General features: G+C 40.5%; 1 protein-coding gene across 1 annotated transcript in view; it reads right to left on the reverse strand.

Moving 5' to 3' along the window:
* Sp140 (SP140 nuclear body protein) overlaps positions 1-25,322 on the reverse strand; it is a 65,169-nt gene that overhangs the window by 3,666 nt on the left and 36,181 nt on the right. The window contains exons 11-20 of the mRNA XM_076865893.2: positions 25,016-25,099; positions 24,482-24,598; positions 23,635-23,688; positions 13,489-13,554; positions 11,460-11,579; positions 8,749-8,820; positions 7,450-7,554; positions 6,068-6,210; positions 4,875-4,922; positions 2,088-2,123 (exon numbers count right to left, since the gene is read on the reverse strand). Coding sequence (XP_076722008.2) covers positions 2,088-2,123; positions 4,875-4,922; positions 6,068-6,210; positions 7,450-7,554; positions 8,749-8,820; positions 11,460-11,579; positions 13,489-13,554; positions 23,635-23,688; positions 24,482-24,598; positions 25,016-25,099 — 845 coding nt within the window. The remainder of the gene's footprint in view (positions 1-2,087; positions 2,124-4,874; positions 4,923-6,067; positions 6,211-7,449; positions 7,555-8,748; positions 8,821-11,459; positions 11,580-13,488; positions 13,555-23,634; positions 23,689-24,481; positions 24,599-25,015; positions 25,100-25,322) is intronic.

Consider the following 25,322-nt stretch of genomic DNA (forward strand, 5'->3'; position numbering starts at 1 on the left):
ACTGCTCGGACATGGAGCCTTGGACCCATTCTTCTCGTTAGTGCAGACTCATGGATTACCATCATCACTGTCAAGAAATTGATGCCTCCTCTCCCCAAACAACAAGGAAATAATGGAGGCAGCAAGTGTTTCAGAATCTTGCAATCATAATCCTTTTAACAAGATATTTGATTCCTTGACAGTCCTTGGGAATCCTCAGTGGAGAGCACATAAACTACCAACGTCCTGGTCCCAACACCAGAGACCAAGTCACGTGGTCTGGGTTGGGGCACCAGCATTACTGTTCCTCTTTAAGTCATAGAACACGTATTTCTGTGCAGCAGAATCATCTGAAGCCTTTGAACAAGTCCTAGTCCAAACTAGTTCAGAATCAGAATTTCCTCTGGGGGCGGGATCCAGGCAACAATGCTTTTTACACCTTTTCAGGTGATTCTGGTGTCAAATTTGAGATTCAGCCTGAGCCAAGTCTGGTTATTGAGGCATGGAGATGTATATGTCAGGGTTGTTCGGCCTTAATATCTATCCCAGGAAACATTAACAGGGGAGAGGATGCCTTTGCTGGGCAGTTTCCCTCTTCTCCCTATGACTCCTGGCCAGAGACAGTATGACCTAATCCTTTGTCTACATCTGTCCCCCACAAGCCACACAAATACTGGACTCCAGGGCTGTTTTGACTATTGAAAACGCCCTCTGCAGAACAAGGGTAAAAACCAGTGAGAATAAGATCTAAATCTGGTTGGAGAATTGCTGTAGAGGTGTGTGTAAAACTACTTTGCTATGCCTCTTCTGCTGAGTGTCATGAATGGAAGACACTCTTTGCAAGTATTGACCCATAATTGAGTGAAAAGCTAACATGGCCTAAAATCTGCATCTCATTGCCGTGAAAGGAATCTAGATATGATTTAGCTCAAAGAGAGGAGTCATCCATGATTTCAGCAGACCCCAAAGCAGGAAGCCATAAGGCAAACAGGGCCCATGGGATCAGAATGGTTTGTGCATTATTAAGCACCAGCCAAACAGTTTGAATAAACTATGATTTGCTACGTGGTGATGGTTTCAGTCTTAGCCAGCTCAGCCTCCTAATGGCTCCCGTGAGACTGGCTACAGGCTGTCTTTCCTTCCTTCCTTCCTTCCTTCCTTCCTTCCTTCCTTCCTTCCTTCCTTCCTTCCTTCCTTTTCTTTTTGGTACTAGGGATTGAATCCAAGGGCACTTAACCATTAAGCCATCCCCAGCCCTGTTTTCTGTTTTATTTAGAGACAGGGTCTCACTGAATTGCTTAGGGCATCACTAAGTTGCTGAGGCTGACTTTGAACTCACAAACCTCCTGCCTCAACCTCCTGAGCCACTGGCAATAGAGGTGGGCACCGCTGTGCTGGGTGTTCTGTGTGCATTTCTATGCAGGACTAAGAACTATGATGTTAGGACTTACATCGGGTTCAACATTGTTGTGAGTCTGTGGTGTTGTCTGTTGAAAGAAAAATATTCAATGGCTACGTTGCATGAGATATTTGAATCTATGGCTTATTTAAACAATCATGTTTCAAGGGATTCAAGTAACAATTATTTCAAAAATAAATTAGAAAGTCAGTGGGTTGGGTTGGCTTCAGGACTTTAGTTTCCACAGCCCAGCCTGTCCCCTCAGGGTGGTGCTGAATACCATCTTGAGCTCTGCCTGCATCTGGGTGGACGTCACATATTTTCCTTACCACCCTTTCCATCCCCACTGACTTCTTTAAAGTGCTGTTTTCCTCTCAAATTTGCTGTATACCCCTCATTTTCAGGCCATTCCTGACCATCCCAACTTCAATTCTGCCTCTAGATCTCTGCTTCCCATACCCCCTTGGAGGGGAGACGAGGCACGGGAAGTTTTCCACTGAAATATAAGGAAAGGGTACTTTCAGTGGAGACACCCGGTCTCAGACCCATGTCCCCGTCTTGGGGGACACACCTGATATTCCTTGTTCGTTACACACAGCAACAAATACTACAGTGAGTGAGTGCACTTCAGGGAAAAGCAGTCATGACACAGGAAATGAGGTTGGAAAAGGTCTGGGGTCTGGGGATACAGCTGGGAGTTAGTACTTACATCCGGGTCAACATTGTTGTGAGTCTGTGGTGTTGTCTGTTGAAAGAAAAATATTCGGTGACTACGTTGCATGAGATATTTGAATCTAACACTTACTTAAACAATCATGGTTCAAGAGATTCAAGTAACAGTCATTTAAAAAATAAATTAATTAGGAAGTCAGTGGGTTAGGTTGTCTCAGGACTTGTAAGTTTCCACATAAAAATGGGGAGCCCAATGTAAACAGTAAGGAGAAACTAGTGACTTTAGCAATTAAAAAAAAACTACCAGCTAAACTTTAACCAGAGTCTTTCCACTCTAACCAATTAAACGTATCTTCTCTGTCTTACTTCCACCTCAGCCCGTGAAAGTCGCCTGCTCACACTGGTGCCTCGGAGCTCAGTGGTGTTCTTACCTGAGCGCTGCCCAACTCACGACCCTTTCATCGCTCAAATAAGCTCATCAAATTTATTTTGTCTAAAGATTTTTCTCTCAACACAATCTACCTTTTATTTCATACCTTTTTATGTTGACCTGTATATCTATTGGGAGGACAAGAAGTGCCAAAGAGCTCTGTGTAGCCAATGCACATTCCCTTCCCCAGCTCTTCGATTCAAGGTGGGCCTTTGTGTTGCCAAGAAGGGACCCAGATCCTGGTTTCCACAGACTGAATTGGAGGAATTTTACCTTTCCTGTTGCTTCCAGGGGTTCTCAGCCATTTTCCTTCAACTTGGCTGCCCAGGATCTGCCAGCCCACCCACAGGAGCTGCAGCGAGAATCAGTCTGAGGACTTAGCAGTCACAGGCCTCAGTAACCACAGGGCCAGGTCCTGGAATCCAAGGAAGCCCACAGAGAACTCTCCTACTTTCTGAAGCTCTCCTAGGGATTATCCCTAAAGATAAAATATGTCAAAAGTCCCCAGGACTGAAGTTCTTCTCCCTGAATGTCCCCCTCCTTGCTCCTCTATCCGAATCCCAAGAAGATGTCAGCTGGCTGACTTTTCAGAGATTTGTTTACATTGCCTTTAAACATCCAGTACAACGAGCTGGCATTCTTCCCTTAGGAGATATGTGCAAACTCAACTCTTACCTCTACCCCAGGATGGAGAGACCATAGACAAGTGGGACCTAAGGGGCAATACCCTCAGAGGTGGCCATGTCACTGCCCACCTTTGACCAGCTTATTATTATTCCATTTTTACAATGAATTGACACAATCCTTAAGGTCAGGAATACAGTTTCAATCTTCTCTAGTGACCACTGGACACTTAGAATGTGTTCAATAATTATGTGTCATGTACTGGAAAGTTTTCACCTGGTGCTCATGGTGACACTTAAGTTTTCAGGAGCCAAGTGGCTCTGAAAGCAAGGGACACTCCAAGAGGCCCTGAAGACCTATGGAAGTAGAAATGGATCCTGGGATCTGCCACTTTGGAGAGCACCTGATCTCACCAACAAGGAGACACAATATATAGAGGCAACTGCAGCTTGTAGGCCAAGAATTGCACTCATGATAGGGTAGGTTCTGTTGGTTGGAAATTTCCAGCTCATTCTCATAATGTGGTCTGAGTTACTCTTGACACCTTGGGAAAGTTAGAGCCACTTGTCTTTAAAGCACTCACCAAATAGGCAAAAAATAGTTTCCTTTTAGGAAACCCACTGGAGGAAATATTCCAGGGGCTGAGAGTTCAAACCAGTGAGACCACTGATATTGCAAAGGCTGAGATCTCAAATTCTAACATGAAGTCCAGAGGTCAGGGATGTGACCTGTCTTAGAAGTCTGTGAATGTCTTGAGTGACTCTTTTTACCTACAGTATATAAGAAGGGCACTTCTCCCCTTTGCCTCCTCTTTCTCAGGTTATCATTCATACTCAGTGTTGGAAAAACTGTTGCCTTGCCCTGATTCTACACCACACTCAACCTATTTGTTTGTTGCCTTCTTTCATAGAAGGACAAACCGCTTCTCACAAATAAAAGTTTGCATGCACAATCCTTCTGATGGAGCAAAAGTGGTGGTGTCCAGTTCAGCACATCCTGTATAGATGTACCTACCTTCCAAGACCTCCCTCCAACAACACTGTCCTTATTTATGAAAGGCAAATAATTTTCCCTTGAGAAAGATTTCTATGTGCCTATGTATATATTTAGTTGGAAAGTGGAAGAGGATGTGAAGGACCAGAAAAGGAATATGCTTTTGGTTGTATTACTCATAAAATGATATGTAATTTCACATAGGTCCCATGAAAAACTATTAGTTCAAGCTCATCAAAATGACTGTGAGCAGAAGAAATAGCTCAGTTGGTAGCATGCTTGCCTCACATGCACAAGGCCCTGAGTTCAACCCCCAGCACCATAAAACAAAACTGACTATGAGCAAACTTTTGCTCCATCAAATTTTATTAAAACTAGAGAAACTCTTGGCTTGAGTTGAAGATGACTCTATCACATGATTATGAGATGTTTTTATGTATTTATTCCACAATTATGTTTGCCTTTTCAACTTTGATGCCCTTAAAACAATTGCAGTATTGCTAACAAACTTCCATGAGGTCTATTGTTGGCTCCATATCATCTCCACTTCTCATGGATTAACAAAGAAGACCTACTTTATATACAGCATTGTACTCAAAAGTCACAACTCTGAAGGTGCATGTCCCCCCATCCAAAATGAAAGAAAGAAAAAATAAAAGAAGGGGTGGAGGAGGTGTAAGATTAGTTATGATTACCCACTTGAGATGCCATAAATAAGACACTGTACATGTAAAGTCATATGTGGTGAGAACTTGTAGAAACTTATATAATGATCACCTTTTTTTTCCTGTGATATGTTCTTGGAGGATGAGGTAGAAATCCTTCCTGCAAGATAAAAAGATTCAACTATATGGTTACTCTGGGTTTCTGTTTTGTGAGCCTGCATAGCCAACCTCCTCCGGTATCTAAGTGAGAATCTTTCTTTTCTCACTTGCCTCTTCCAGATTTCACAAATGGTATTTGGAAAGTCACCTGTAGAACCTTCTCCCTTTCTCTTGTCCTCTTTTCTAAGCCCTGAGGGGCTTTCCTCAGACAGCCTTTACCTATTTCCAGTCCCACAGGACACTCAAGTTTGAATTCCTACACTAGGACTAACCAGGCAACACACAATTATTGCCCAATATCTATTGGAACCTCTAATAGATATTGGGCATGCAAAGAAGACACATGTATAACCCTGGAGAGGTCTAGAGAAGAAAAAGAAAGCTAAAATAATTGGAGAGGAATCTTAGTGTTGGGCTCAGAGAGCCCTGGGAAGGGATGATGAGGGGCTGGGACATTTAGGGAGGGGTGACACATTTTAACTGAGCATTCTGTGTTTGATATAGATTGCTGAGTGCAGAGACAGGGAAGCTGTTTCAAAGCAACATGGCTATCTAACACACTGTTTTAGGGGACTGAGGTGTAGCCCAAAGGTAGAGTGCATGCTTAGCATGCACGAGGCCCTGGGCTCAACCCCAGCACCAAAAATAAGACAAAACTGTTTTAAATGTTATTTCCAACAACAAAGATTTTGCTGATTCTATGTTGACTAAATGATGAATTAGAACCAATTAGCATAGCATTAGAACCCTCCACAAATGATCCCCCAAACATGTCTTATTGCATACAACCCATCAATCTAAATCCACAGTGCTATTTCAGTCATGCCTTTCTCTGGAGTGTCTTCTTGCATTGTTTGACTGTAGACTTTAAAAAAAAAAAAAAAAAAAAACATAGAAAGTTTCTGCATTTACTCTAATTGGAATGGCCACTCCCTCCTCTAAGGTCCTGCATCTACCCTTTGCAACATTCATGTGCTGTACTGTCCTGGAGTTACAAATGTGGGACCCCTGGCTTTGAGTCAAAGGAAAAGTGCAGAGGCATCAGGGCTATATCTATAACTCACAAACATTTGATGATGAAATAGTGACCTAATTATTAAGGTGCAACAAGAGGGGTACATCTCCTGCCCTTTGTGAACAGAATACCTGCAGCAGCCATAGCAGGGGCCGCCCGCCACAGTACACACTCTGTTTCCAGTACTTCGATCTTGCGTAGCCTCCTTTGATTTCAAATTCACGGGGCGTGAGCCAGTCTCCAGTCTCACTCTGTATACACTTTATGGAGACTCCTGTAAGACCAGAGAGAGTTGATCCCTATTTATCTTTGGCCCCAAAGCTTAGTCTACAGCCTCCCACCATCCAAATTGGGCTCATGGTCAATAGCAGAAGTCCCACCTCTCAGATTTCAGGGGACCCAAACCCAGCCTGAAAGTTCCCTGAAAGGAGATTTCTGGCAGGGTGTGTACATTTCTTTGATCTTTGCATGAAGAAAGTAACAATTACCATGAAAAGCAAGCTTTTAAAAATACCTAGGAATCACCTACAAGAGGAAAAGCAAGCAATTCCTAAGAATGAGAGGATTTCAATTTGTTGTCGGGTTCTAGAGATAGAGAACATTGATTTGTATGCTCTAAATAGTGAACTGAATTATATGTGAATGATATTTCAGTAAAGTTGTTTTAAAAATTAACATCCAAAGACCCATATTAAGAAAGGTCTGAGCAGTGTAAGTCCACATCATATATAATCGCAAGGATGGAAGTTATACTCCGTGTGGTAGGATTCGTCAAAATACGTTCTACTGTCATGTATAACTAAAAAGGACAAGTTAAAAAAAATTTTAAAAGGAGAGGTCTGAGATGAAGTCCATCATCATGAACTATTTTTGAAAGGCCTTAGAATCCATGGTCATAAAATATGTTGTGTCAATTCTACTCATTAATTCTTACAGCAATACTAGGATGCAGGTTTTTAAAATTATTTTCCCCTTTCATAGATAAAAAATTTCAGGCTCAGCAAGACCTCCTTCCCTCATGAGAATGAAACAGGGGCTGCGGATATAGCTCAGTTGGTAGAGTGCTTCAGCCTTGCATGCTCAAGGCCCTGGGTTCGATCCCCAGAACTGCTGAAACAGGAACTCGGGTTTCCTGATCCAAACCTAAATCCTGTGATCTCACCAGGTCAAGCATCCTGCCCTATGATGATGATCCAGCAGGAGAGAGGGTATAAAGGTAGAGGCTGAGGTCTATCTCTAGTTAGTAAAATATTTTATTTCCTACCTCTGGATGGAATTTCCTGCACTTATCTTTGGTTCTTTGGGTATTACTGTGGACAAGCCCATGTGACAGCATCTAATATATGTGATTTCTCAGTGTAAAAGTATCATCTTAAGAATTCCTTCCTCCTTCTCTCAAGTCAAACTAGAGACTCAGCTCCTTGAATGTTGAGTAATTCACATGACTGATTCCCTTCCTTCCTGTGAATCCTTCAGAGAGTAGTTACAAATTAAAGAAGACAGTGAAACCCACCTTTTTTCAATTTCTCCTTATATAAAATTCCTTTCAGCTCACCACAGCTCACAGGAAGTAATGGAGCACAAAAATCCACAGGTTCATTTCTGACCTTTCTTGAACCTGCAAGAGAAGGGTCTTCATCCCAGTTCACTTTCCAATTGCACATGCCTCCCTCCTCCCTTATTGAGGTCACTCCTGTAACGGCAGGAGGTACTTAAGGAAATTCAGCCCCACAAATCTCAAGAGTCAACATCTTTTTCCAAGTGGTATTTTGGATAGATAATAATGAAATGTCTCCCTTGATTTCACACAAACTGAAATGCTTTAGCAGAGAAACCAGGCTTCAATAAAGCTGTTTTGATTCTCAATCGAGTGAGCTCCATAAAATACACAGTTACTGTCACTGTTCTGGTGAGGTCTCCAGCAATGCAGTTTTGCCACAGGTGGTAGCCAGAGACAGAGCCAGGGATGGTAGTCCCACTGCCCCCTCTGAGCACTGACCAGGCAAGCAGGGGGAGGAGGAGGATGGAGATGGGGTCTGTTTCCTATTGTTCTCTGCTGTGCTTATACTTCATTTCCCCCTTTCTCTATAGGTTAGGAAGGAGCTCAGGGAGTTCCAGAATGATTTGAAAATTATAGAGGGGAGGGGAATGGAGACCTGACTCCACAGAAGTGGGGGTGAAAAGTCTTGAAACAAATTCCGGGTGGATGAAGAGCTAATCTAGCTTCTGACCAATGTGGCAGAGGCATGATGGAGGGAGGGAGCTGTGTTTGGTCCTAAGACTGAATCTGGGACAGGTAGATGTCCAATCAGGACTGGAAGGTTCTGTGAAGGATGGCTGGCCCAATTTTCCCTTTCAATTAACAGATGAGAAAACTGAGGCAAAAGACGTCAAGTGTTATGCCCAAGGGCTCACAGTCAAAGGACAAGAAAACCCTAGGACAAGTCCTCTGACCACCACGTTGGCCACCTTGGTGTGCAGTCACAGACTGTTCCCTTGATATGGCCTGACTATTTGCAGCCTTGAACGTTATCTGTTCAATGAAGGCAGCACTGCAGTAGCCCTGGGCCCCTGGAGTCTGGTTTCAGACATGGCATAGAGTTTCTCATTTCTCTCCCAAATACATTGACTAAATGGGACATATTTCTCAGTAGTTAGTTACTATTGCTACATGAAGTCATGAAGCAATTGGGGAAACAAGTTTATTAAAAAAAACAACAAAAAAAAAAAAGAAAAGAAAAAAAGCAGAGTGAAGACCTGGAAATCAGATATTTAGCCATTGAAAATACATTGTATTCTTCTCCTTCTTTACCTCTTGATCCTCTTTGCCATGAGACTCTAGCTTTCTGAGTTAGGTGGATTCTAGATCTGCCTCTCTTTCTTTCTGAGAAAACAGAAAAATATAATCACCACACTGAATGTGTTGGCACTTTTTAAAAATTGCACTTAAATGAAGCTGCCCCAAAACCAAGAATTAAATGGCTAATCTTAGGTTCATCTTAGGTTTCATTTTCATATCCCTACATCAATAAAAAACTAATCGAAATCAGTATTTCACTTGTATCTCAGGAAGCAGTGTGTTGAGTCTTAGCACATAACATTTATTCTACTAATTTATTTAATATTTTTATTCTACTAATTTGTTTAATATTTGCAATAAATAAAGGTGATGATGATAAAGGTGAGATAAAGGTGATAGTGATTGGAAAGAATATTAGAAAATATTCAAGAAAATTGAGATGAAACTAAAAGTTTAAGTGAAGACATTGTAAGTTTCTCTTATTGGAGAGAAAAGAACAAATCCAGTTCTGTGAGTACAGGAAAATCTTTTGAGGTGTTCCAGGTGAGATACTTGCTTGTATATCAACTTGAATGAAGGTATCTGCACATTTGTTCTGAAAGTGACCATAAAGGGAACCAAAGGCTTTGTTCACTGGGGTTTGGACAGAGATATTTGGATCTGAGAAACTAACCAGGAGAAGACTAGCCAAGAAAATTGAGTCTTCTGAAAATTGTTTCAAATAATAATTATAGCCTGACTTGGAAGGTGCTTCAGAAAGAATATACTTCCATTTACAAGTTAACTGGCTGTGGATGGGAATCTCAATATTTTCCATCACTCAAAGTGTGTTTTATCTGCTAAAGAAGCAATACAATTTTTTTCTCCTTTATTACATCCAAAGTTTACCACTCACGGACCACCATCCAGTGGTGCTAGTTGAAGTTATGCAGACCCCATGAGAAAACACTCTCCTGACTATGCAGTCTTAAGTGCTGTCAACTCTCCCATGTTAGGATGCAAAATTAAAAGGATCTTCACTTTATTCAAACCCAAAGTGTTCCTGGTACTTGGTAATATAATTCCACTTTCTCTTCTTCAGACTGAACAATTACTGTTATTTAAGTCCATAATGGTCTGTGGGACAAATATTGGTAATTGGGCAACCTTATCCCAAGACCAAACAACTTTCATCCTTACAAACTATAACTCCATTAATATTTAATCAAAATACTGGGAGCTCAAACAAGAGTTCTAGGAGAGTTGGAAAAACTCATGGAAGAAAGTAGGTATCAGCAGCCGAGGGCTAAGGAAAACTAATAAAATAATGGAAATGTAATCCTCAGGGAGAATATCAATCTGCTTGCTCTCTCTTGCTTCCTCTCTCTGGCCAGCACATTCACCAGGCTCTCCCAGGGGTTCTCCTCTCCCCTCTCACCCAAGACACCAGGAGGACTCTGGATAGCAAGGACATCTCTGGGGGTTCCTTCCACCCCCTCCTCCTCTGAGGGTCCACACTCAGAGCCCAACGAGAAGAGATTCAGACGTCTTGTTCTTGATTCTCTTTCTCCTCCTACATTCCATCTAGGCTTGACATTACAGCTCTGACCACATCCTCAGACAGTCTGACAAAGACAGAGTTCTTTCTTGCTTTCTATCTATCTCTGTCTGGTTACATCTTTTCTGAGACCAGTAGCCATATTGTGTTAACCTTCATCAAACCTGTTTAAGCCTAATACTTGTAGGAGAGAAAAAGCAAACATATTGAAGTCTACTCTAGCCCTTGGATCCTTTGGTGTAAAGAAATTTGAAGCTTATATCCAGCTAGCCCATAATATGGCACTATTGTGTTTTCTCTCAAAACAGAGTGGCTGAGCTAGGCAAGATTCAACTTCTTGTGCTCTTAGGTTAAAATACCCATTAAATAATACTAAAATCCCATCACAAATTCTCTTAAATACAATATGGTCAGAATATAATTTTAAATTATCATAAAATGATTGTTATGGATGGTATTGATTAAACTCTAGAATTAAGTGTGACACAGTTGTCAATTTCCTCCTTTTTTTCTCAAAACTTTAGTAGACATCCCAATAGTTGGGAACAATTCAATAAGTGCCAAGTAGGGTGACCCACTGTCCTTATCTGCCCAGGACTAAGAAAATGCCCAGGACACAGGAGTTTCAGGGGAAAAACTGGAAAATCCAGGCAGCCAAGGTGAGTTGGTCACTCTAGTTCCAAGCACCAGGTCATCTGCACAGTGTTGGCAGAACTGGTTGTGCCAAGTCACGTCCAGGTGGCAGAAGAAAGGCTGCATTTCTTTTGAAAGAAGTCAGTTGTGGTGCCTGATGCCTCCCCGTCCCTCAAAGGGGAACTGATGAAAGCATCTCCACTCTATTTCCAAGGCCATTCCAAGGTTGTGCCTGTCAAGCAAGACCCTTCCTCACTCATCTCTCCTGTCTTCCTGCTCCCCAATCCTGGATGGGCCCAGGCCAGCAGCTATTGAATAGGGGTAGAGTTTAGAGAGAACAAGAGAACAAGAAGATGGCGACGCTTTACAATCAAAGAGGAAGATAGGTTAGGCGGTGGGCAGATGAGAATGTAAACACAAACAGTGTGCAACTCTGGTTCCAAGTGAGTTTGCTTTTGAGATTTCACTGCTCTCAAATCAACTAAGAAATTTGACTAGGAAAAAATTAAGGAGGATTTAGATTCCTCGAAACCGTAGCAAAATCTGTACTGACCTGCAATGCGGAGGTAACGTGCTACCACTTTTGTCCTACCCCTGATCCTGGCAGGGCCTGGCAGGTTCATTTTCACCGCCTCTTTGCTGGAGGCCTTGTGGTCATTAGCTGTGCTGTTGTCTGTGGACAGACATGGGAAAGGAAGAGTTGGGCAGAACCACAGGTGACAGGTGGGAACAAAAGGAAGCGAGGGTGTCCTGGGTTTGCTTTGGACCCTTTACTCCACACGCTCAGACAAGCAAGTGAATGCCAAGCAAACTCCAGCTGGGGTCCGGGGCGTTTTCTCTCTTAGGAGGGTCCACTGTTAAATGACAGGCAAGATTTTTTTTTTTCTTCAATTTTTGGTACAAGGGATTGAACTCAAGGGCGCTCGGCCACTGAGCCACACCTCCATCCCTATTTTGTATTTTATTTAGAGACAGGTCTCACTGAGTTGCTTAGCACCTCGCTTTTGCTGACACTGGCTTTGAACTCATGATCCTCCTGCCTCCGCCTCCTGAGCTGCTGGGATTATAGGCATGTGCCACTGCACCTGGCAATGCTTTGGAAAGAAGTCTCCTAGAATTTGTCTACGTGCACATAGACTTAAGTGAAATGTTATAATGACTTAGTCCAAATAATTTATCATTTTGAAAATATCCATTTATAAAATGGATGCAACCATTTTTTTTCTTTCCAAACAAAAATGTACACATCCACCTATAGGGGAGCCATATAATTGTCAAAAACATAAGATATATATAGTTTGGTGAAAATTTTAATTCTTAATAGGATTTTTTAAATCTACTGTTTCAAAATTGACAGTCATTCGGAAAACAAGGGTTAGCCTTCATTGTCTAGGAGAAAGGAATTCCCTAGACCTTTTATAAAATAAGATTTGGGGGCTGGATATTGTGGCTCATGTCTGAAATACCAGCAACTTAAAAGCTGTAAGTTTAAGGCCAGTCTCAACAACTTAATGAGACCCTTAAACAACTTAGTGAGACCTTATCTCAAAAAAAAAAAAAAAAGTAAAAAGGGCTCAGTAGTAAAGAAGCACCCCTGGATTCAATCCCCTGTAACAAAAAACAAACAAACCAACAAACAAAAAACCTTCAAAATAATAAGATTTTAGGGAACTTATTATAAATAATATATATATTAAAGAAATTTAGAAAATAAAATTGTATGAAACATTACTATGTAGAGATAGTCACAATTAGTTCAAAAATATTCTCTTTGCATGTATTACTTTTTAAAAATTTTTTTAAATATTTATTTTTTAGTTGTAGTTGGACACAATACCTTTATTTTGTTTATTTATTTTTATGCAGTACTGAGGATCAAACCCCGGGCCTCACTCATGCTAGGCGAGCACTCTCTTGCTGAGCCACTACTTTTTAAATAACGTTTTTGCATTACAAAAGCTAAACATGTTAAATATTTTAATATATACTCATACATTTTAAAACTACAAATAAAAATATAAACACCTTTATTCCATTGACCAAGTGTAACCAATGCACAGTTTTATGGTTGAACTACCACTGATTTTTCTATATGTCCACATCTATGTCCCTATATACAGATAAATATATATGTACAGATCTGAATTTATAGGCATTTAAATACATACTTTCATAAATATATATGTTTACACACATGTATTGTTTTATAATGCCCATACATGCCCATATGCATATGCATACATAGACAACCTGCTTTGTTCATTTATGCTTCTTTGGGACATCTTTTCAAGTAATAAGAATTTCTCAAACTAGGAAATAAAGCCACATACTGAGAACGGCAACACCTTCCTATATTAACTGTGGATCATTTACTGCTGGATGAGTCAGTAACATCTATGAGAAATAAACCATTTTGTAAAAGCCATTGTATTTGGGGACCTCTTTGTTACAGCATCTTAGCCTACCCAATACAGTAGCTATGAAACCACTATGGCCCTCGGGAGGTTGCCCGCCTCCAAGCATACAATGAGCAGTGCCTTAATAAACTCATAGGATGTACCTACTTCACTTTGCCTGCTTACCTTTTTGAAGTATGTTTTGTGGCCTTTTCCTTCTTATTCTTGACCAGTTATGTCCTTTCTTTTTTCCTTCAAAAAATAATGAAGTGAATCATTCAGGGCTATAAATCGAAGTCTCCAAGCCTTTTATGTCAGTAGTATTCAAGAACTGTTTGCAATGGGGGAAAACTCTCAACACCCAATATAGCAAAGTGGAGGTTGATTAGAGAGTAAAATTTTAACCCTGCCTGAGCATTGGCTCCCAAGCTTGGGAGACTGTCAGAGACCACATTTCTTTGAAAATTCAAAGAAGAGGAAATAAACTCCTGCCTACTAACTAGATGATAACTGTCACTGTTATTTATTAGTGTTTCCTTTTTAAGCGTTTTTCATGTAAATTCAAATGTGCAAGGAGAAGGCACATTTCTTGAGTCTAACAATGTGATGGGTAATAGACTGTCTTGGAAGTTGGGGTAAGTTCTCAACTGGGATGTGGAGAGTCTTTGTTAAATAATCTCTATACTCTTGCAGTCGCAATGCAAATCCTCTCACATATTTAATCTAGCTCCCAAAGAACCTGGAGCACTTTAAGGAACCACAGTGGGTTCTTTGTTTTGCTGTTGTGGCTTTCCTTTGAATGATTTGAATGCACAGGAATGAAGGCATAAGACCACAGGCACTGAGCGAATGGAGACTGTATAGAATTATGGGCAACTATAGTGACAGCCGCCTTCTAGAGTTTCATTTGCTGGAAGTGAAAGCGTGACTGGAGGAGAGAGGCCTTGACTGTCCCACCTGAGAAGCCCATTTTGGGTGGGTTAACTCAGGCTGCAGAACTGACAAGGAAGGTTGGTTCAAAAACACCTTGCTCTTCCACTGGAAACGGTATAGTCAAGAACACAGGGACTTTGCCTGGTGGCACCTCTGCTTCAAGCCTGAAGCAAACCTCTGGGTTGGTGGGGTCCTTGGCTCATTGAGATTCCCCTGAGGCCTGGGCCTGGTTCACTCATGCTTGGCGAGGCTGAGCTGCTATGGCTGTTTAGCCTCAGAGACAGCTATGCAGAGCCAAGAGTGGACGTGGTCACTCCTCCTGGCTGGCAGAACTCAGACAATTGGGTTTTGCTTCAGTGGCTTACGTATTTGGTCTACCACATGGGAAACCATAGGAGTGACAGATTAAGGACATGCCGAAAGGCCTGGTGGGTGGGTCTCTCATGGAAGTGCCAAGTAATGCCTGGTCTCTGCTGTTGGCAGCTGATGCTGTTTCTCACACGGAGGCTCCTGCTGCCCGCTAGCTTTGCTACTCCTGCTGCAAGTTGACCTATTGTCCCTCAAGGGGGAAACCCAGGTGCTTTGATTGCTCCTGGTACACTTAGATCAGACCTTCGAGCCCCTCTTAGGGCTCTTGGCAGTGCCTCAACACCCACCCCTCAGGTTGCAGGTCAGCTGACTTGGCCACGCCCTTGCAACCATGGAAACTCACCAGTGTCATGCCTGGCGATGAGGCCCATCTGCAGCCTGATAGGGACGTGCCCTTTACCAAACAGGTATGTCACAGCGTGCTCACTGCCTGACTCTGCCTCCCTCCTCTCCTCCTGTCCACATACCTTGCAGGGCAGTTTGCTCTCTAAAGGTAGCAGTGCAGAAAGGGACCACTGCCTTCCTGGATGATGATCAGGACAAAAGTGAGGGATGGAGTCCTTATAGGTGATATATGAGCCTCTCTTGAAAATTCAGGCCTCTGTTCTGACCATTTCTCATTCTTTCCTCCATAACTTAGTGTATGCAGCTTTCAGAGTGCCCAGGGGAGTCTGGTTTAATTCCAGTTACATTGTCTAAAAATGCTTTTGCCCTGCTTGTATCAGACCCTTGTGGATGGAAGGTCTTGGTGAGAAAAGGAGATGATTAGAAAAAAAGATGAAGCCACAGCCACTGGAATGGCACACACAGCTTGTGCAGCAGAAAAGTGAGAGCAAGACTCCAAGCATCAGAGAAGGAACGTCTCAACCCCTAGAAGGTAGGCAGGAAAGAGGAGCACCGATAATGTCTGCCTTTCAGAACTGCCACTAGGTCCCTTGTCCATAGGAAAACACCCTGGTGCGGCTCTCTCACCACTGGGGATGCACAGATGAATGCCACCTATTGCCATCGTGGACGAAGGGTGGATTGGACACACTGTCCTCAGTATCCTCCCAAGACAACGAGCAGAACAGGAAACCGAGGCTTACAGCTGTCCAGAGGCCATGCTAGAGGACTGTCCACCTCCCCTCTGCCTAACAGGGAGCAGCTCAGTACTTGCAAACACTTCTTTTCCAGGGGACCATGTGTGCCCTGGGGCTTGGACTTCTTGTGTGAAAGTCAGGCTATTAACCTGCCCCCTCATGCCAACAGGGCCACTTGTACTTTAGAGGTGGTTGTCAGAGACCTAAAGCAGTTGTGGTTCATGAAATTTATTAAATACTGTGGGAAACAAATCCAATTTGCTCTGAGTCGCCTTTTAAGGCTGGGAGTTTCCTGTGCATTGTGTCCCTCAGCTGCCACAGCCCTGGGTGTGCGTCACCTGCTCAGGCCTCCTCTATAGCATGACCTTCACGGATCTGGGACGCACACCCAGGGGGAGAGCTGATACATCTATCCTGTGGCAGAGCATTTCATGCCTATGTATTTATACAAGGGGTAGGAAAGCGCCTGGCCCCAGACAGACTTCTACAGGACATTCATGGAGGCTTTCTCATTATTGCTCAAACCGGAGATTTGGAGGCATCCAAAGATTGGAGACTGGACTGTATAGACAATGGTGAATCTAGACAATGCACACCACTCAGCAATAAAAAGAAACTACTGCCACACTCACAATGTGGATGAACCTCAGAAGCTTTATGCAGAGTGAAGGAATGCTTATGTGAATGAGAACACGCTGTGAACCTTAATTATATAAAAAGTTTTAAAACAACCCAAATTAAGTTATCATGAAAAAAAAATATATAGAGTAGCAGTTGCTCTCTAGGCATGGGGCAGAAAGGGCATAGGGGATCTCCCCGGGTGATGTCATTTTCTGCATCTTGAGGATTTCGATTGTACAGAACGATACAATTACCAGGATGCATCAGATGGTAAACTTGATATTTATGTTTTACTATAAATTGTTTAAAAAGGATTGCAAAAAATATTGAACTCCAGGTAATGATATGTGTATTGAAGTGTGTGCAGGGAGGCGTACTGATTTCTGCAACTTTGAGGAGTTAACAAATGGACAGAGAAACGGATGGATAGAAATGTGGTAAAGCCATAATGCAGGAATAATACAATAGCATCTGTGAATGCACATGAATGGACACTCGTGTTCACCGAAATATTCTCCCAGGTTCTCTGGATGTTTAAAAATTTCATGATTCAATGTTCATGGACAATGTATTTGGAGAGAAAGAACAGATTACTTGCCAAGAATGAACAGTTACAATAAAAAGTATTTTCATCAGGCACACACTGAGTCCTGAAGGCGATGTGGTGATCACTTTACTGCACTGAGAAATACATGTCAACATCAAATTATCAACTTAGATTTTAAAAACCTATAGAAATAAAGATAATTTGCACATACAGGACTTGGAAAAAACTTACTACTTAGAGATCACTCGCTAAAATACCTGAAGGATTTACTTCAGCTAGATAAAGAGTGGAGCCAAAGAAAAAAATAATTATGAGTACACAAAATAATTTTAAAAATTTGATCTAAGTAAATAATAACCACAAAAGAATGTTTCCAAATTCATAAATAAAAGACAAAATATTAAATAACAATAGTTAAGTGGTAGAGGTGGAATGTTCAATTTCTAGTGAAACCACGGTAAGATATTTGCCATCTTCTAGGATTAGCACATGGTTGAAAAATTACAGAAATTTTATCTCTAATTTCCAAATAGCAGGGGGCTGGGGGGAGGGGAGGGGAAGGAATATATAATTTTTTATCCATCTGTCAGAAAATAGGAAACAGACACAGAGAGAGAGAGAGAGAGAGAGAGAGAGAGAATGGTCAGCAAGAGTATAGAGGGCATGGATCCATATGAGTCAGGAATCAAAATAAGTGTAAACAAAAGAAACTTTATTAGAAGTCTATGATGATCATATACAATTACAAGAGCTGAGTGTTGTTACAAGGGACACAAAACAAAGCTGCACTTGAGGGGTTAACACAAAGGGAGTAAGAAGCACAAAAAACCCCAAAAGTTTATGGAACAATGTCAGCACTCCACAAAAGAGATGTTAAGCATCTCTTAACATGGCACATGGTTAATTGTAAAAGAAAAAAAATTCACTTAAAAGTTATAATGTCATGAAAAGCCTCAAAGTACTTAAAGTAAACCAACAGAATAAGCAGGAATTGGAAAACACACAAACCTCGTGGGCAAACTTAACATATCTATACAAATAGTGGAAGAAATAGAACCTAACTTACTATGGAAAAAGATTTAAACAAGATGGCACTTGAAGAGGAGAGGCATATGAAGAAAAGCCACAGCTCAACATACAGCTCAGTTGGGTATTATTTTCAAGTGGCATAGAACATTTGTAAGTATTGACCACACATTAGAATGCAAAGGAACACTCAACAATCTTAAAGAATCCATGATCAAGTCTTTATATTGGCTTTCAGATATCCACTTCCCATTCCTAATTAACTGACAGAACCCCTTCAGTATTGGAAAGATAGATGTTTCCAGAGAAGACTCCACAGCTCGTAGCCTCTCTTGCAGATGGTGTGGCTACCAGCTTAAATCTGGCCATAAGACCATAGCAAAATATCACTGTGGAAGGAGGGAAAACTTGGGGACACTTCTGAAAAAAGGAATAAATCTCTGAGGAAGATAGTTTTTGCTCTCCATCCTCTCCTCTCCATCTAGTGGCTAGAATATGTATTATAGCTGAAGCTCAGCAGGCACCTTCCACAAGGATGTGATCTCAAGAGGGCTAAACTGAAAGGTAGAAGAAGCTTCAAAATGCACAGGGCTGAAAATACCCAAACGATTTTGAAAAAAAAATCAGAGACTTACACTTCCTGATTTCAGGTATTTTTATATATATATATATACACTCTCATTATATATAATATATGTATAATATATACAATAAAAGCCAGAAATAGACCAAAACACATGGCCAACTGACTTTCAACAAGGATGTCAAAGCAATAAATTTAATTCAGAAAGAATTCACAATGGTTCATATGGAAATTCATATGAAACAATCTTTCAATCCTTACCTCATACCATATACGAAAACTAACCCAAACAGGTCATAGATCTAAACACTAATAACATAAAACTTCTTGAACAAAAATAAAATCTTGAGTTAGGCAAAAACTTTTTACATAGTACCCTAAAATCACAGACTATAAAAGGGAAAAGTTATAGAAGGATACTTTATCAAAATTTTAAAATTTTGCTCTTTAACAAACAATGTTAAGAAAATTAAAAGGAAAGCCACAGACTGTAAGACCTAAAACTAACAAAAGACTATCTGCAATATGTAGGTCAATTAGTACTATTATGAATTTCTGGTGGGGATGTAAAAGGGAACAATCAATCTAAAAAAATGTTTTGGCAGATTCTTAAAATATCAAACCTGTATTTATATTCACGTGACCCAGTTGTACCACTCCTAGGTATCCAACCAAGAAAAATGAAATCATTTGTTGACCCAAATATTTGTATGCATGTGTTCCTAGCAGCTTTGTTGTGATAGATGAAACTGGAAACAGATCAATGATTATAAAAAATAAACAGATAAACTATCTCTGTGTATCCATACAATGGAACACTTCCTGGCAATAAAAACAAGAGTAATTACTGATACATACAGCAAGATGAATGAGTCTCAAAAGCATTATGTTAAGAGTGAAATGAGTCAGATATAGATAATCTATTTATTGTATGACCCCATTTATATGAATTTTCATAAAAGAAAAACTATATGTATAAAAAGAGGTTACTTCTTGCCAAGAGCCAGGGGGTTGGGAGAGGAACACAAGAGAACCTTTGGGGGTGATGGAAATCTACGCTGATTGTCGAGGTATTTATGTGACCACTCATTTGTTAAATGTGTACACATTTGTTCCATTTTACCCTAAAGTGGTGAATTTTAAAGCTGATAAGGAAACTAAAAAACATATAAGATCTACATAAAGAAACTATTCCCTTGGTGCCCTTATCAAAGATTATTTGACCACATATGTGCAGTTATATTTATGGGCTCTCTAGTCTGTCCCATTGGTCTGTGTATCTGTGTGACACTGCTGTATTGGTTTGATTATTAAAGATTCATAGTAAAGTGTGTCAGCGTGTGATGGCTCCAGCTTTGTTCATCTTTCTCAAGATTACTTGGCTGATGTGGGGTCTTTTGTGGTTCCATATACATGTTAGGATCACTTTTTTCTATTTCAATGAAAAATGCCAATGGAATTTTAATAGGAATTGTATTGAATCTGTAGATCACATTGGGCATATGGACATTTTGACAGTATTAGTTCTTCCAATCCATGGGCATGAGATATCTTTCCATTAATTTCTGCATTGCTCAATTTCTTTTACCAATGTCTTGTAGTTTTCAGTATATAAGTATTTCACCTCCTCGAATGAATTTATTCCCAAGTGTTTTATTCTTTTTGATGCTATTATATAGGGATTTTCTGGTTAGTTTGTTGTTAATATAGAGAAACACTACTGAGCTTTGTTATGTTGATATTTGTATTCTGTAACTTTACTGAATTCATTTATTGGTTCTAATTATTTGGGGGTAGAGTCATTAAAGCTTCTATTTATAAGATCATATTATCTGCAAAGAGTTTTACTTGTTGCTTTCTGATTTGTACACTTTTTATTTATTTCTTGCCTAATTCCTCTGGCTAGAACTTCCAGTGCTGTGTTGAAGGGATAAGGTGAGATGCTTCTGATCTTAAAAGAAAAGATTTTAGCATTTTGTTTTTGAATATAATGTTAGCTGAAATAAATAGACCAGTGATTCGGAGTTGATTCCAGACACAGATCTGTGTATGACGAAAAAGTACATTAAATGACATTTAATGTTGGGGTTATTTTTTATAAATACTATCTCACATCAGCACAAAAAGGTGAGTCCCATTACATTACTGGGTTATTGGGTCTAGTGTATGATATACTGATTTAAATTGAGGGAGACATAGCAGTATGGATAGATTTATTAGATAAACAGGATTATTTCTAAATGTGTAAATACAAATATTAAACATTGAAACATACTAAGTATTTCAACTACTCTAGAAGCAAATAAAAATATTTCCAAAGTCTTGAGGTAGAAAATATTCTCAATAAAGCTTATATAAAACCTGAAAACCATCAAGAAAGAAGCTGAGAGATTTGACTACATAAATTTTTCAAATTTCTCTAGGATAAAGATGCAATTAAAAAAATCTAAAAGAATACATCTAATGAAACAAAATATAGCAACATATGCAGGTAAAATATACAAGTAGTTTTACAGTTATTCTGCATGGTTAAAGAGAAAAACATAAAAGAAGACACCAACAAGGCCTATGTTCCAGGTATTTGTAGAGAAGGAAACTAAATGGTCATAGCAAATGAAAAATGTACCCAAAATAAAAGCACTGCAAATTAAAATAGAAATGAAATAAAACTAAGCAAAATATTAAATGGTTATTGGGTCTAGTGTATGATATACTGATTTAAATTGAGGGAGACATAGCAGTATGAATAGATTTATTAGATAAACAGGATTATTTCTAAATGTGTAAATACAAATATTAAAAAGATACAGGAAAATATACACCAAAGTGTGTGTGTATTAACATCAGAAAAAATAACATAAAGATATAAACCATTTAAAAAAACAAATTTATATTATTAAAAATCTAATATATCCTAGCAACTACCACTCTTCTTGTCTCTATAATTTTAACTAAGTATTTAATATAAATGAAATTATACAGTGAAAAAAGTTCAAATCTAATATAATTATATATGGTAGATTTTTTTTTCTTTTTTTGTCTTTTGAATATACTGGTTTTCCGTTGCTGTCATAATGAATTACTATAAACTTAGTGTCTTCAAACAACATGAGCTTATTGACTCACAGTTCTACAGGTCAGAAATCAGCTGTGGGTCCCACAGTCCCACGAGGCATCTGTTTCCTCCTTGAGGCACTAGTGGAAAAGTCATTTCTTCGTTCTTTCCAGCTTCCCACAGCTGTCTACAATCTTTGGTTCAGAGACCCTACTTAATCTTCAAAGCCAGCTACACTGTGCCTCTCTGATGGTTCTCCTGTGGTCATATGCCCTTAGGTATCCCTCCTTCCAAAGGAGAAAAGGATCTCTGATTTTAAAACTCCATGTGATTTGATTGCACCATTCAAATACTCCAGAATACTCTCCCTACCTCAGTATCCTTAACTTAATCCTATCTTCATTTTTAAAAATTTCTTTTGCAGTGCTGGGGGTTGAACCCAGGGTCCCGTGAATGCTAGGCAAATACTCTACGACTGAGCCACATATCTCCAGCCCTTATTCCTATCTTCAAATTCCCCTTTGCCACCTACAGTAACAGACTATAAATTCTACAGAACATGGACAACATTGTTCCTCTTGCTACAATATTCTCAGGAATCTTGGGGATCTCCCACATATGTCATGGGCGTTCCATTAGACAACAGGCACCCCATAGATCTTCCCTAGATACCCAAATGTTTTTAACTTCTGATGAGATGACTGAATGGATCTATAGTCCCACACTTCCTCTCTTCATAGAACCTATTTTTGAGTGAACACTCCAACCTTACACTACTTCCCAGGCACTAGCAAAGAGCTTCACAGACACTCTAGGTCACCTCTGGAGGCACACTTTCCTGACAGTGAGTCTCCTAATCTGAGCATCTTTTGCAACCTGGACAGGATGAGAATGTTCCAGCTCACCAAGCCTTCATTTCTTTACTTTTAGCAGTTCTTCCCTTAATTGATCCCTCTCCTCTTAAACTTTACTATAATTGGCAAAGATAGCAGGATGCACCTTCTAACTCTGTTTTGAAACCTCCTGACTTTCCACCGAGTGGCGGGACAGAATTTCACTAAGCCTTCTGCCACTATATAGTAAAGAGCCCCTTCCCACCAGTCTCCAAAGACACGTTTTTATTCCTTTCTGGGCCTCCCCCGTGATACCGGCAGCCTTCATACTTTTACTAACGGTCTGTTGGGTATGATGTAGGCATTCTCTGAGACAACACAGAATTTCTCTACCATGTTCTTCACTCTCTTCTGAGTGCTCTCAAGCAGAGACTTTAGCATCCATATTTCTACCAATGATCTGCTCAAGACATTCTAAGCCTTTCTACCCAGCTATTTACAATCCTTCCATTCTCTACTCACTACCTAAATCCACTCACTTCCACATTTTTAGGAATGCGTTATGGTTGCACCCCACTTCCAAGTAGAGTCATACATTACCTTACGGTGGAGACACATTCTGAGAAAAGCGTTGCAGGTGGTTTGTCACTACGCAAACCTCACAGAATGTACTTACACCAACTAAGAGAGCTACAACTTCGCAGTCTTGCAGGATCACCACATCTGTGGTCTGCTAGTGCAGAAATGCCACTATACAGTGCCTGTCTGAACCAAAAGCTGATTTGCTCTCAATTGCTTCCATAACAATTACCACACAATTAGGGACTTAAAACAGCACAAAACTATGATCTGATAGTTATATGAGTTAGAAATGTCTTTCTGGTGGCTGTAGGGAGAATCTACATTCCTGAGTTTTCCAGCTTCTGAGGCCAATCACATGCTTTGGTCCCCTCTTCCACCTCCAAACTAGCAACACTGCACCCTTCCCACCCCCCACCCCCCCCAATCACACCTCCCTCTCTCAGGAAAGCCTCTCCACTTTCTGAGGCCGATAAAATTAGATTGGGCCCACCCAGATGATTCAAAATAGTTTCTCCCTCCAAGGTCCCTAGCTTAACTCTATCTGGAAGAAAACAGATTACAAATTCCAAGGATTCAGTCACAGGCACCTTTGGGAGCCCATCATTCTGTCTACCATGGCATGGTAATAATGGTAATAATAAAATAAGCATTAAAGACTCATCTGCAACATTAGAAGCAAGCAAAGTCTCATTTATTCTTACTTCTTTTGCTCTTGGGTTTTCCTAAAGTAGCTTGGTTTCCAATATTCACAGTATCTAGAAAATAACAAGTGATAATGAGGAAATAGAAATTAATAAATAAAAGTAACAAGTCTTAGGACAATTTCTAATGCAGAAGGCTTACACTTACAAAAATGTCTGGATTATCATTTCGTTCTTCCTTGTAAAAGAATCCAAAAACCTACTGAACTGAGAAGTAAGTGTTCAGGAGGGGCCCTGGGTCTTCTTTTTTCCCACAACAAGACTTTGGAAAACTGCTTCTTTCGTAATAGAAACAGTTGCCCCTGCCCTTACTTAGACCTTCAGATTTTTCTACAGATTAAATAAGATTTAAAATTTTACAAAATTTTATAGGCAATCCCTGTGCAAATCAGTGACATGTTGGAGGCTCTCAGTAGAAAACATGCCCTGGATTGAGAACAGCTGGTCTGAAGCCTTTCCTCCTGCCAGTTAGACAGCAGGACTCTGCCTGTGGACAGACACCTTTCCAAGGCTGTGGGAAAGTGACACTGTAGTCTACCAGCAGAAGTTCAGTTGGCTTCCTTGGGATCCTTGGAAAATTGTGTTTAACTGTAGTAAAGAAGGTACCTGCCATTTTTAAAGAGTGCATTTTTACATCAAGCTTACATGCTCAACAGAACCCATCCTGTTAAATAGGACTGTATAAAGATTTCTAGCCTCCCTGCAGTTCCCCAAAGTCTCAGGCCAAGCAAACACAGAGAGGGGGATTCTGGGATGGACTGAATCACCAATTGCTGTTTTACCGGGGGCCGTGGTACCCACGAAGCCCTCCCAGAACCCTCCCGAACCACGGCCCCCACAGCCTTACCCATCGCATCCTGTGCTTGGCTGCTGTCCGTCCCTGTTCCTGAGCCTCCTGGCACATCTCTTGAGAAACACATGACACAGGAACACTTCTTATTTCCCTGTGCTGGTTGCTCTGTGTCTGGAACAAAATTATGATTTCAGAAGACATCTCATTTGCCTTGCCGCCTTTTTCCCCACACCCTTTGGTCCCCTCTTCTCTATTTCTTCCTCTGAAAAATTTCCCTTCATTGTTCTCCTGTATCTGACTCTTCCTTTCAGTCTTACTATTTTTCCCCTCCCTGTCTTTCCTTTAATTTTTTTAAGGGATATGTACTTGTGCTTATGAAGAGAGCCCCAAAGTTTCAGTAAAGTGTGAGTAGAAAATAATTATCGTTGGAAGGTAATAATGTTTAAGCAGAAGGCTGGGCACCATTTTCCCTTCTTAGCTTCTGTGCCTTGAACACCAGGTAAAACTTGAAACCATCAAAAGTTAAATCACGTTTTTTCCTCTTTATCAGAACTGTGTCTGTTTTAATGATTTTTAAGTCCTAATTACCTTGTCCATCAGAGCTGAGCAGGTTGGAAGTAAGCTCTTCTGACTCTTCTTTATTCGTTTGGTGATCTTCTAATTCACCAGATACTAATGAGAAACAAGAAGATTACTGTCCATGGATCCTGAGACAGTGACCAGGGAAGAGTCCCAGTGCTCCCATGACACACACTGAAGTTCTAGGCTAAGATGAACTGGGGGGAGGAATAATATCTGCTCAATAACCACACCCAAGATCCAGCAGCGCCCTGCTCTTTCCATTTGACACCTCATTTGCCTTTTCTAAAACTTTTATCTTTCTACTTGTAGCCCA

This window comes from Callospermophilus lateralis, chromosome 9 (assembly GCF_048772815.1).
Source record: "Callospermophilus lateralis isolate mCalLat2 chromosome 9, mCalLat2.hap1, whole genome shotgun sequence".
Classification (NCBI taxonomy): Eukaryota; Metazoa; Chordata; class Mammalia; order Rodentia; family Sciuridae; genus Callospermophilus; species Callospermophilus lateralis.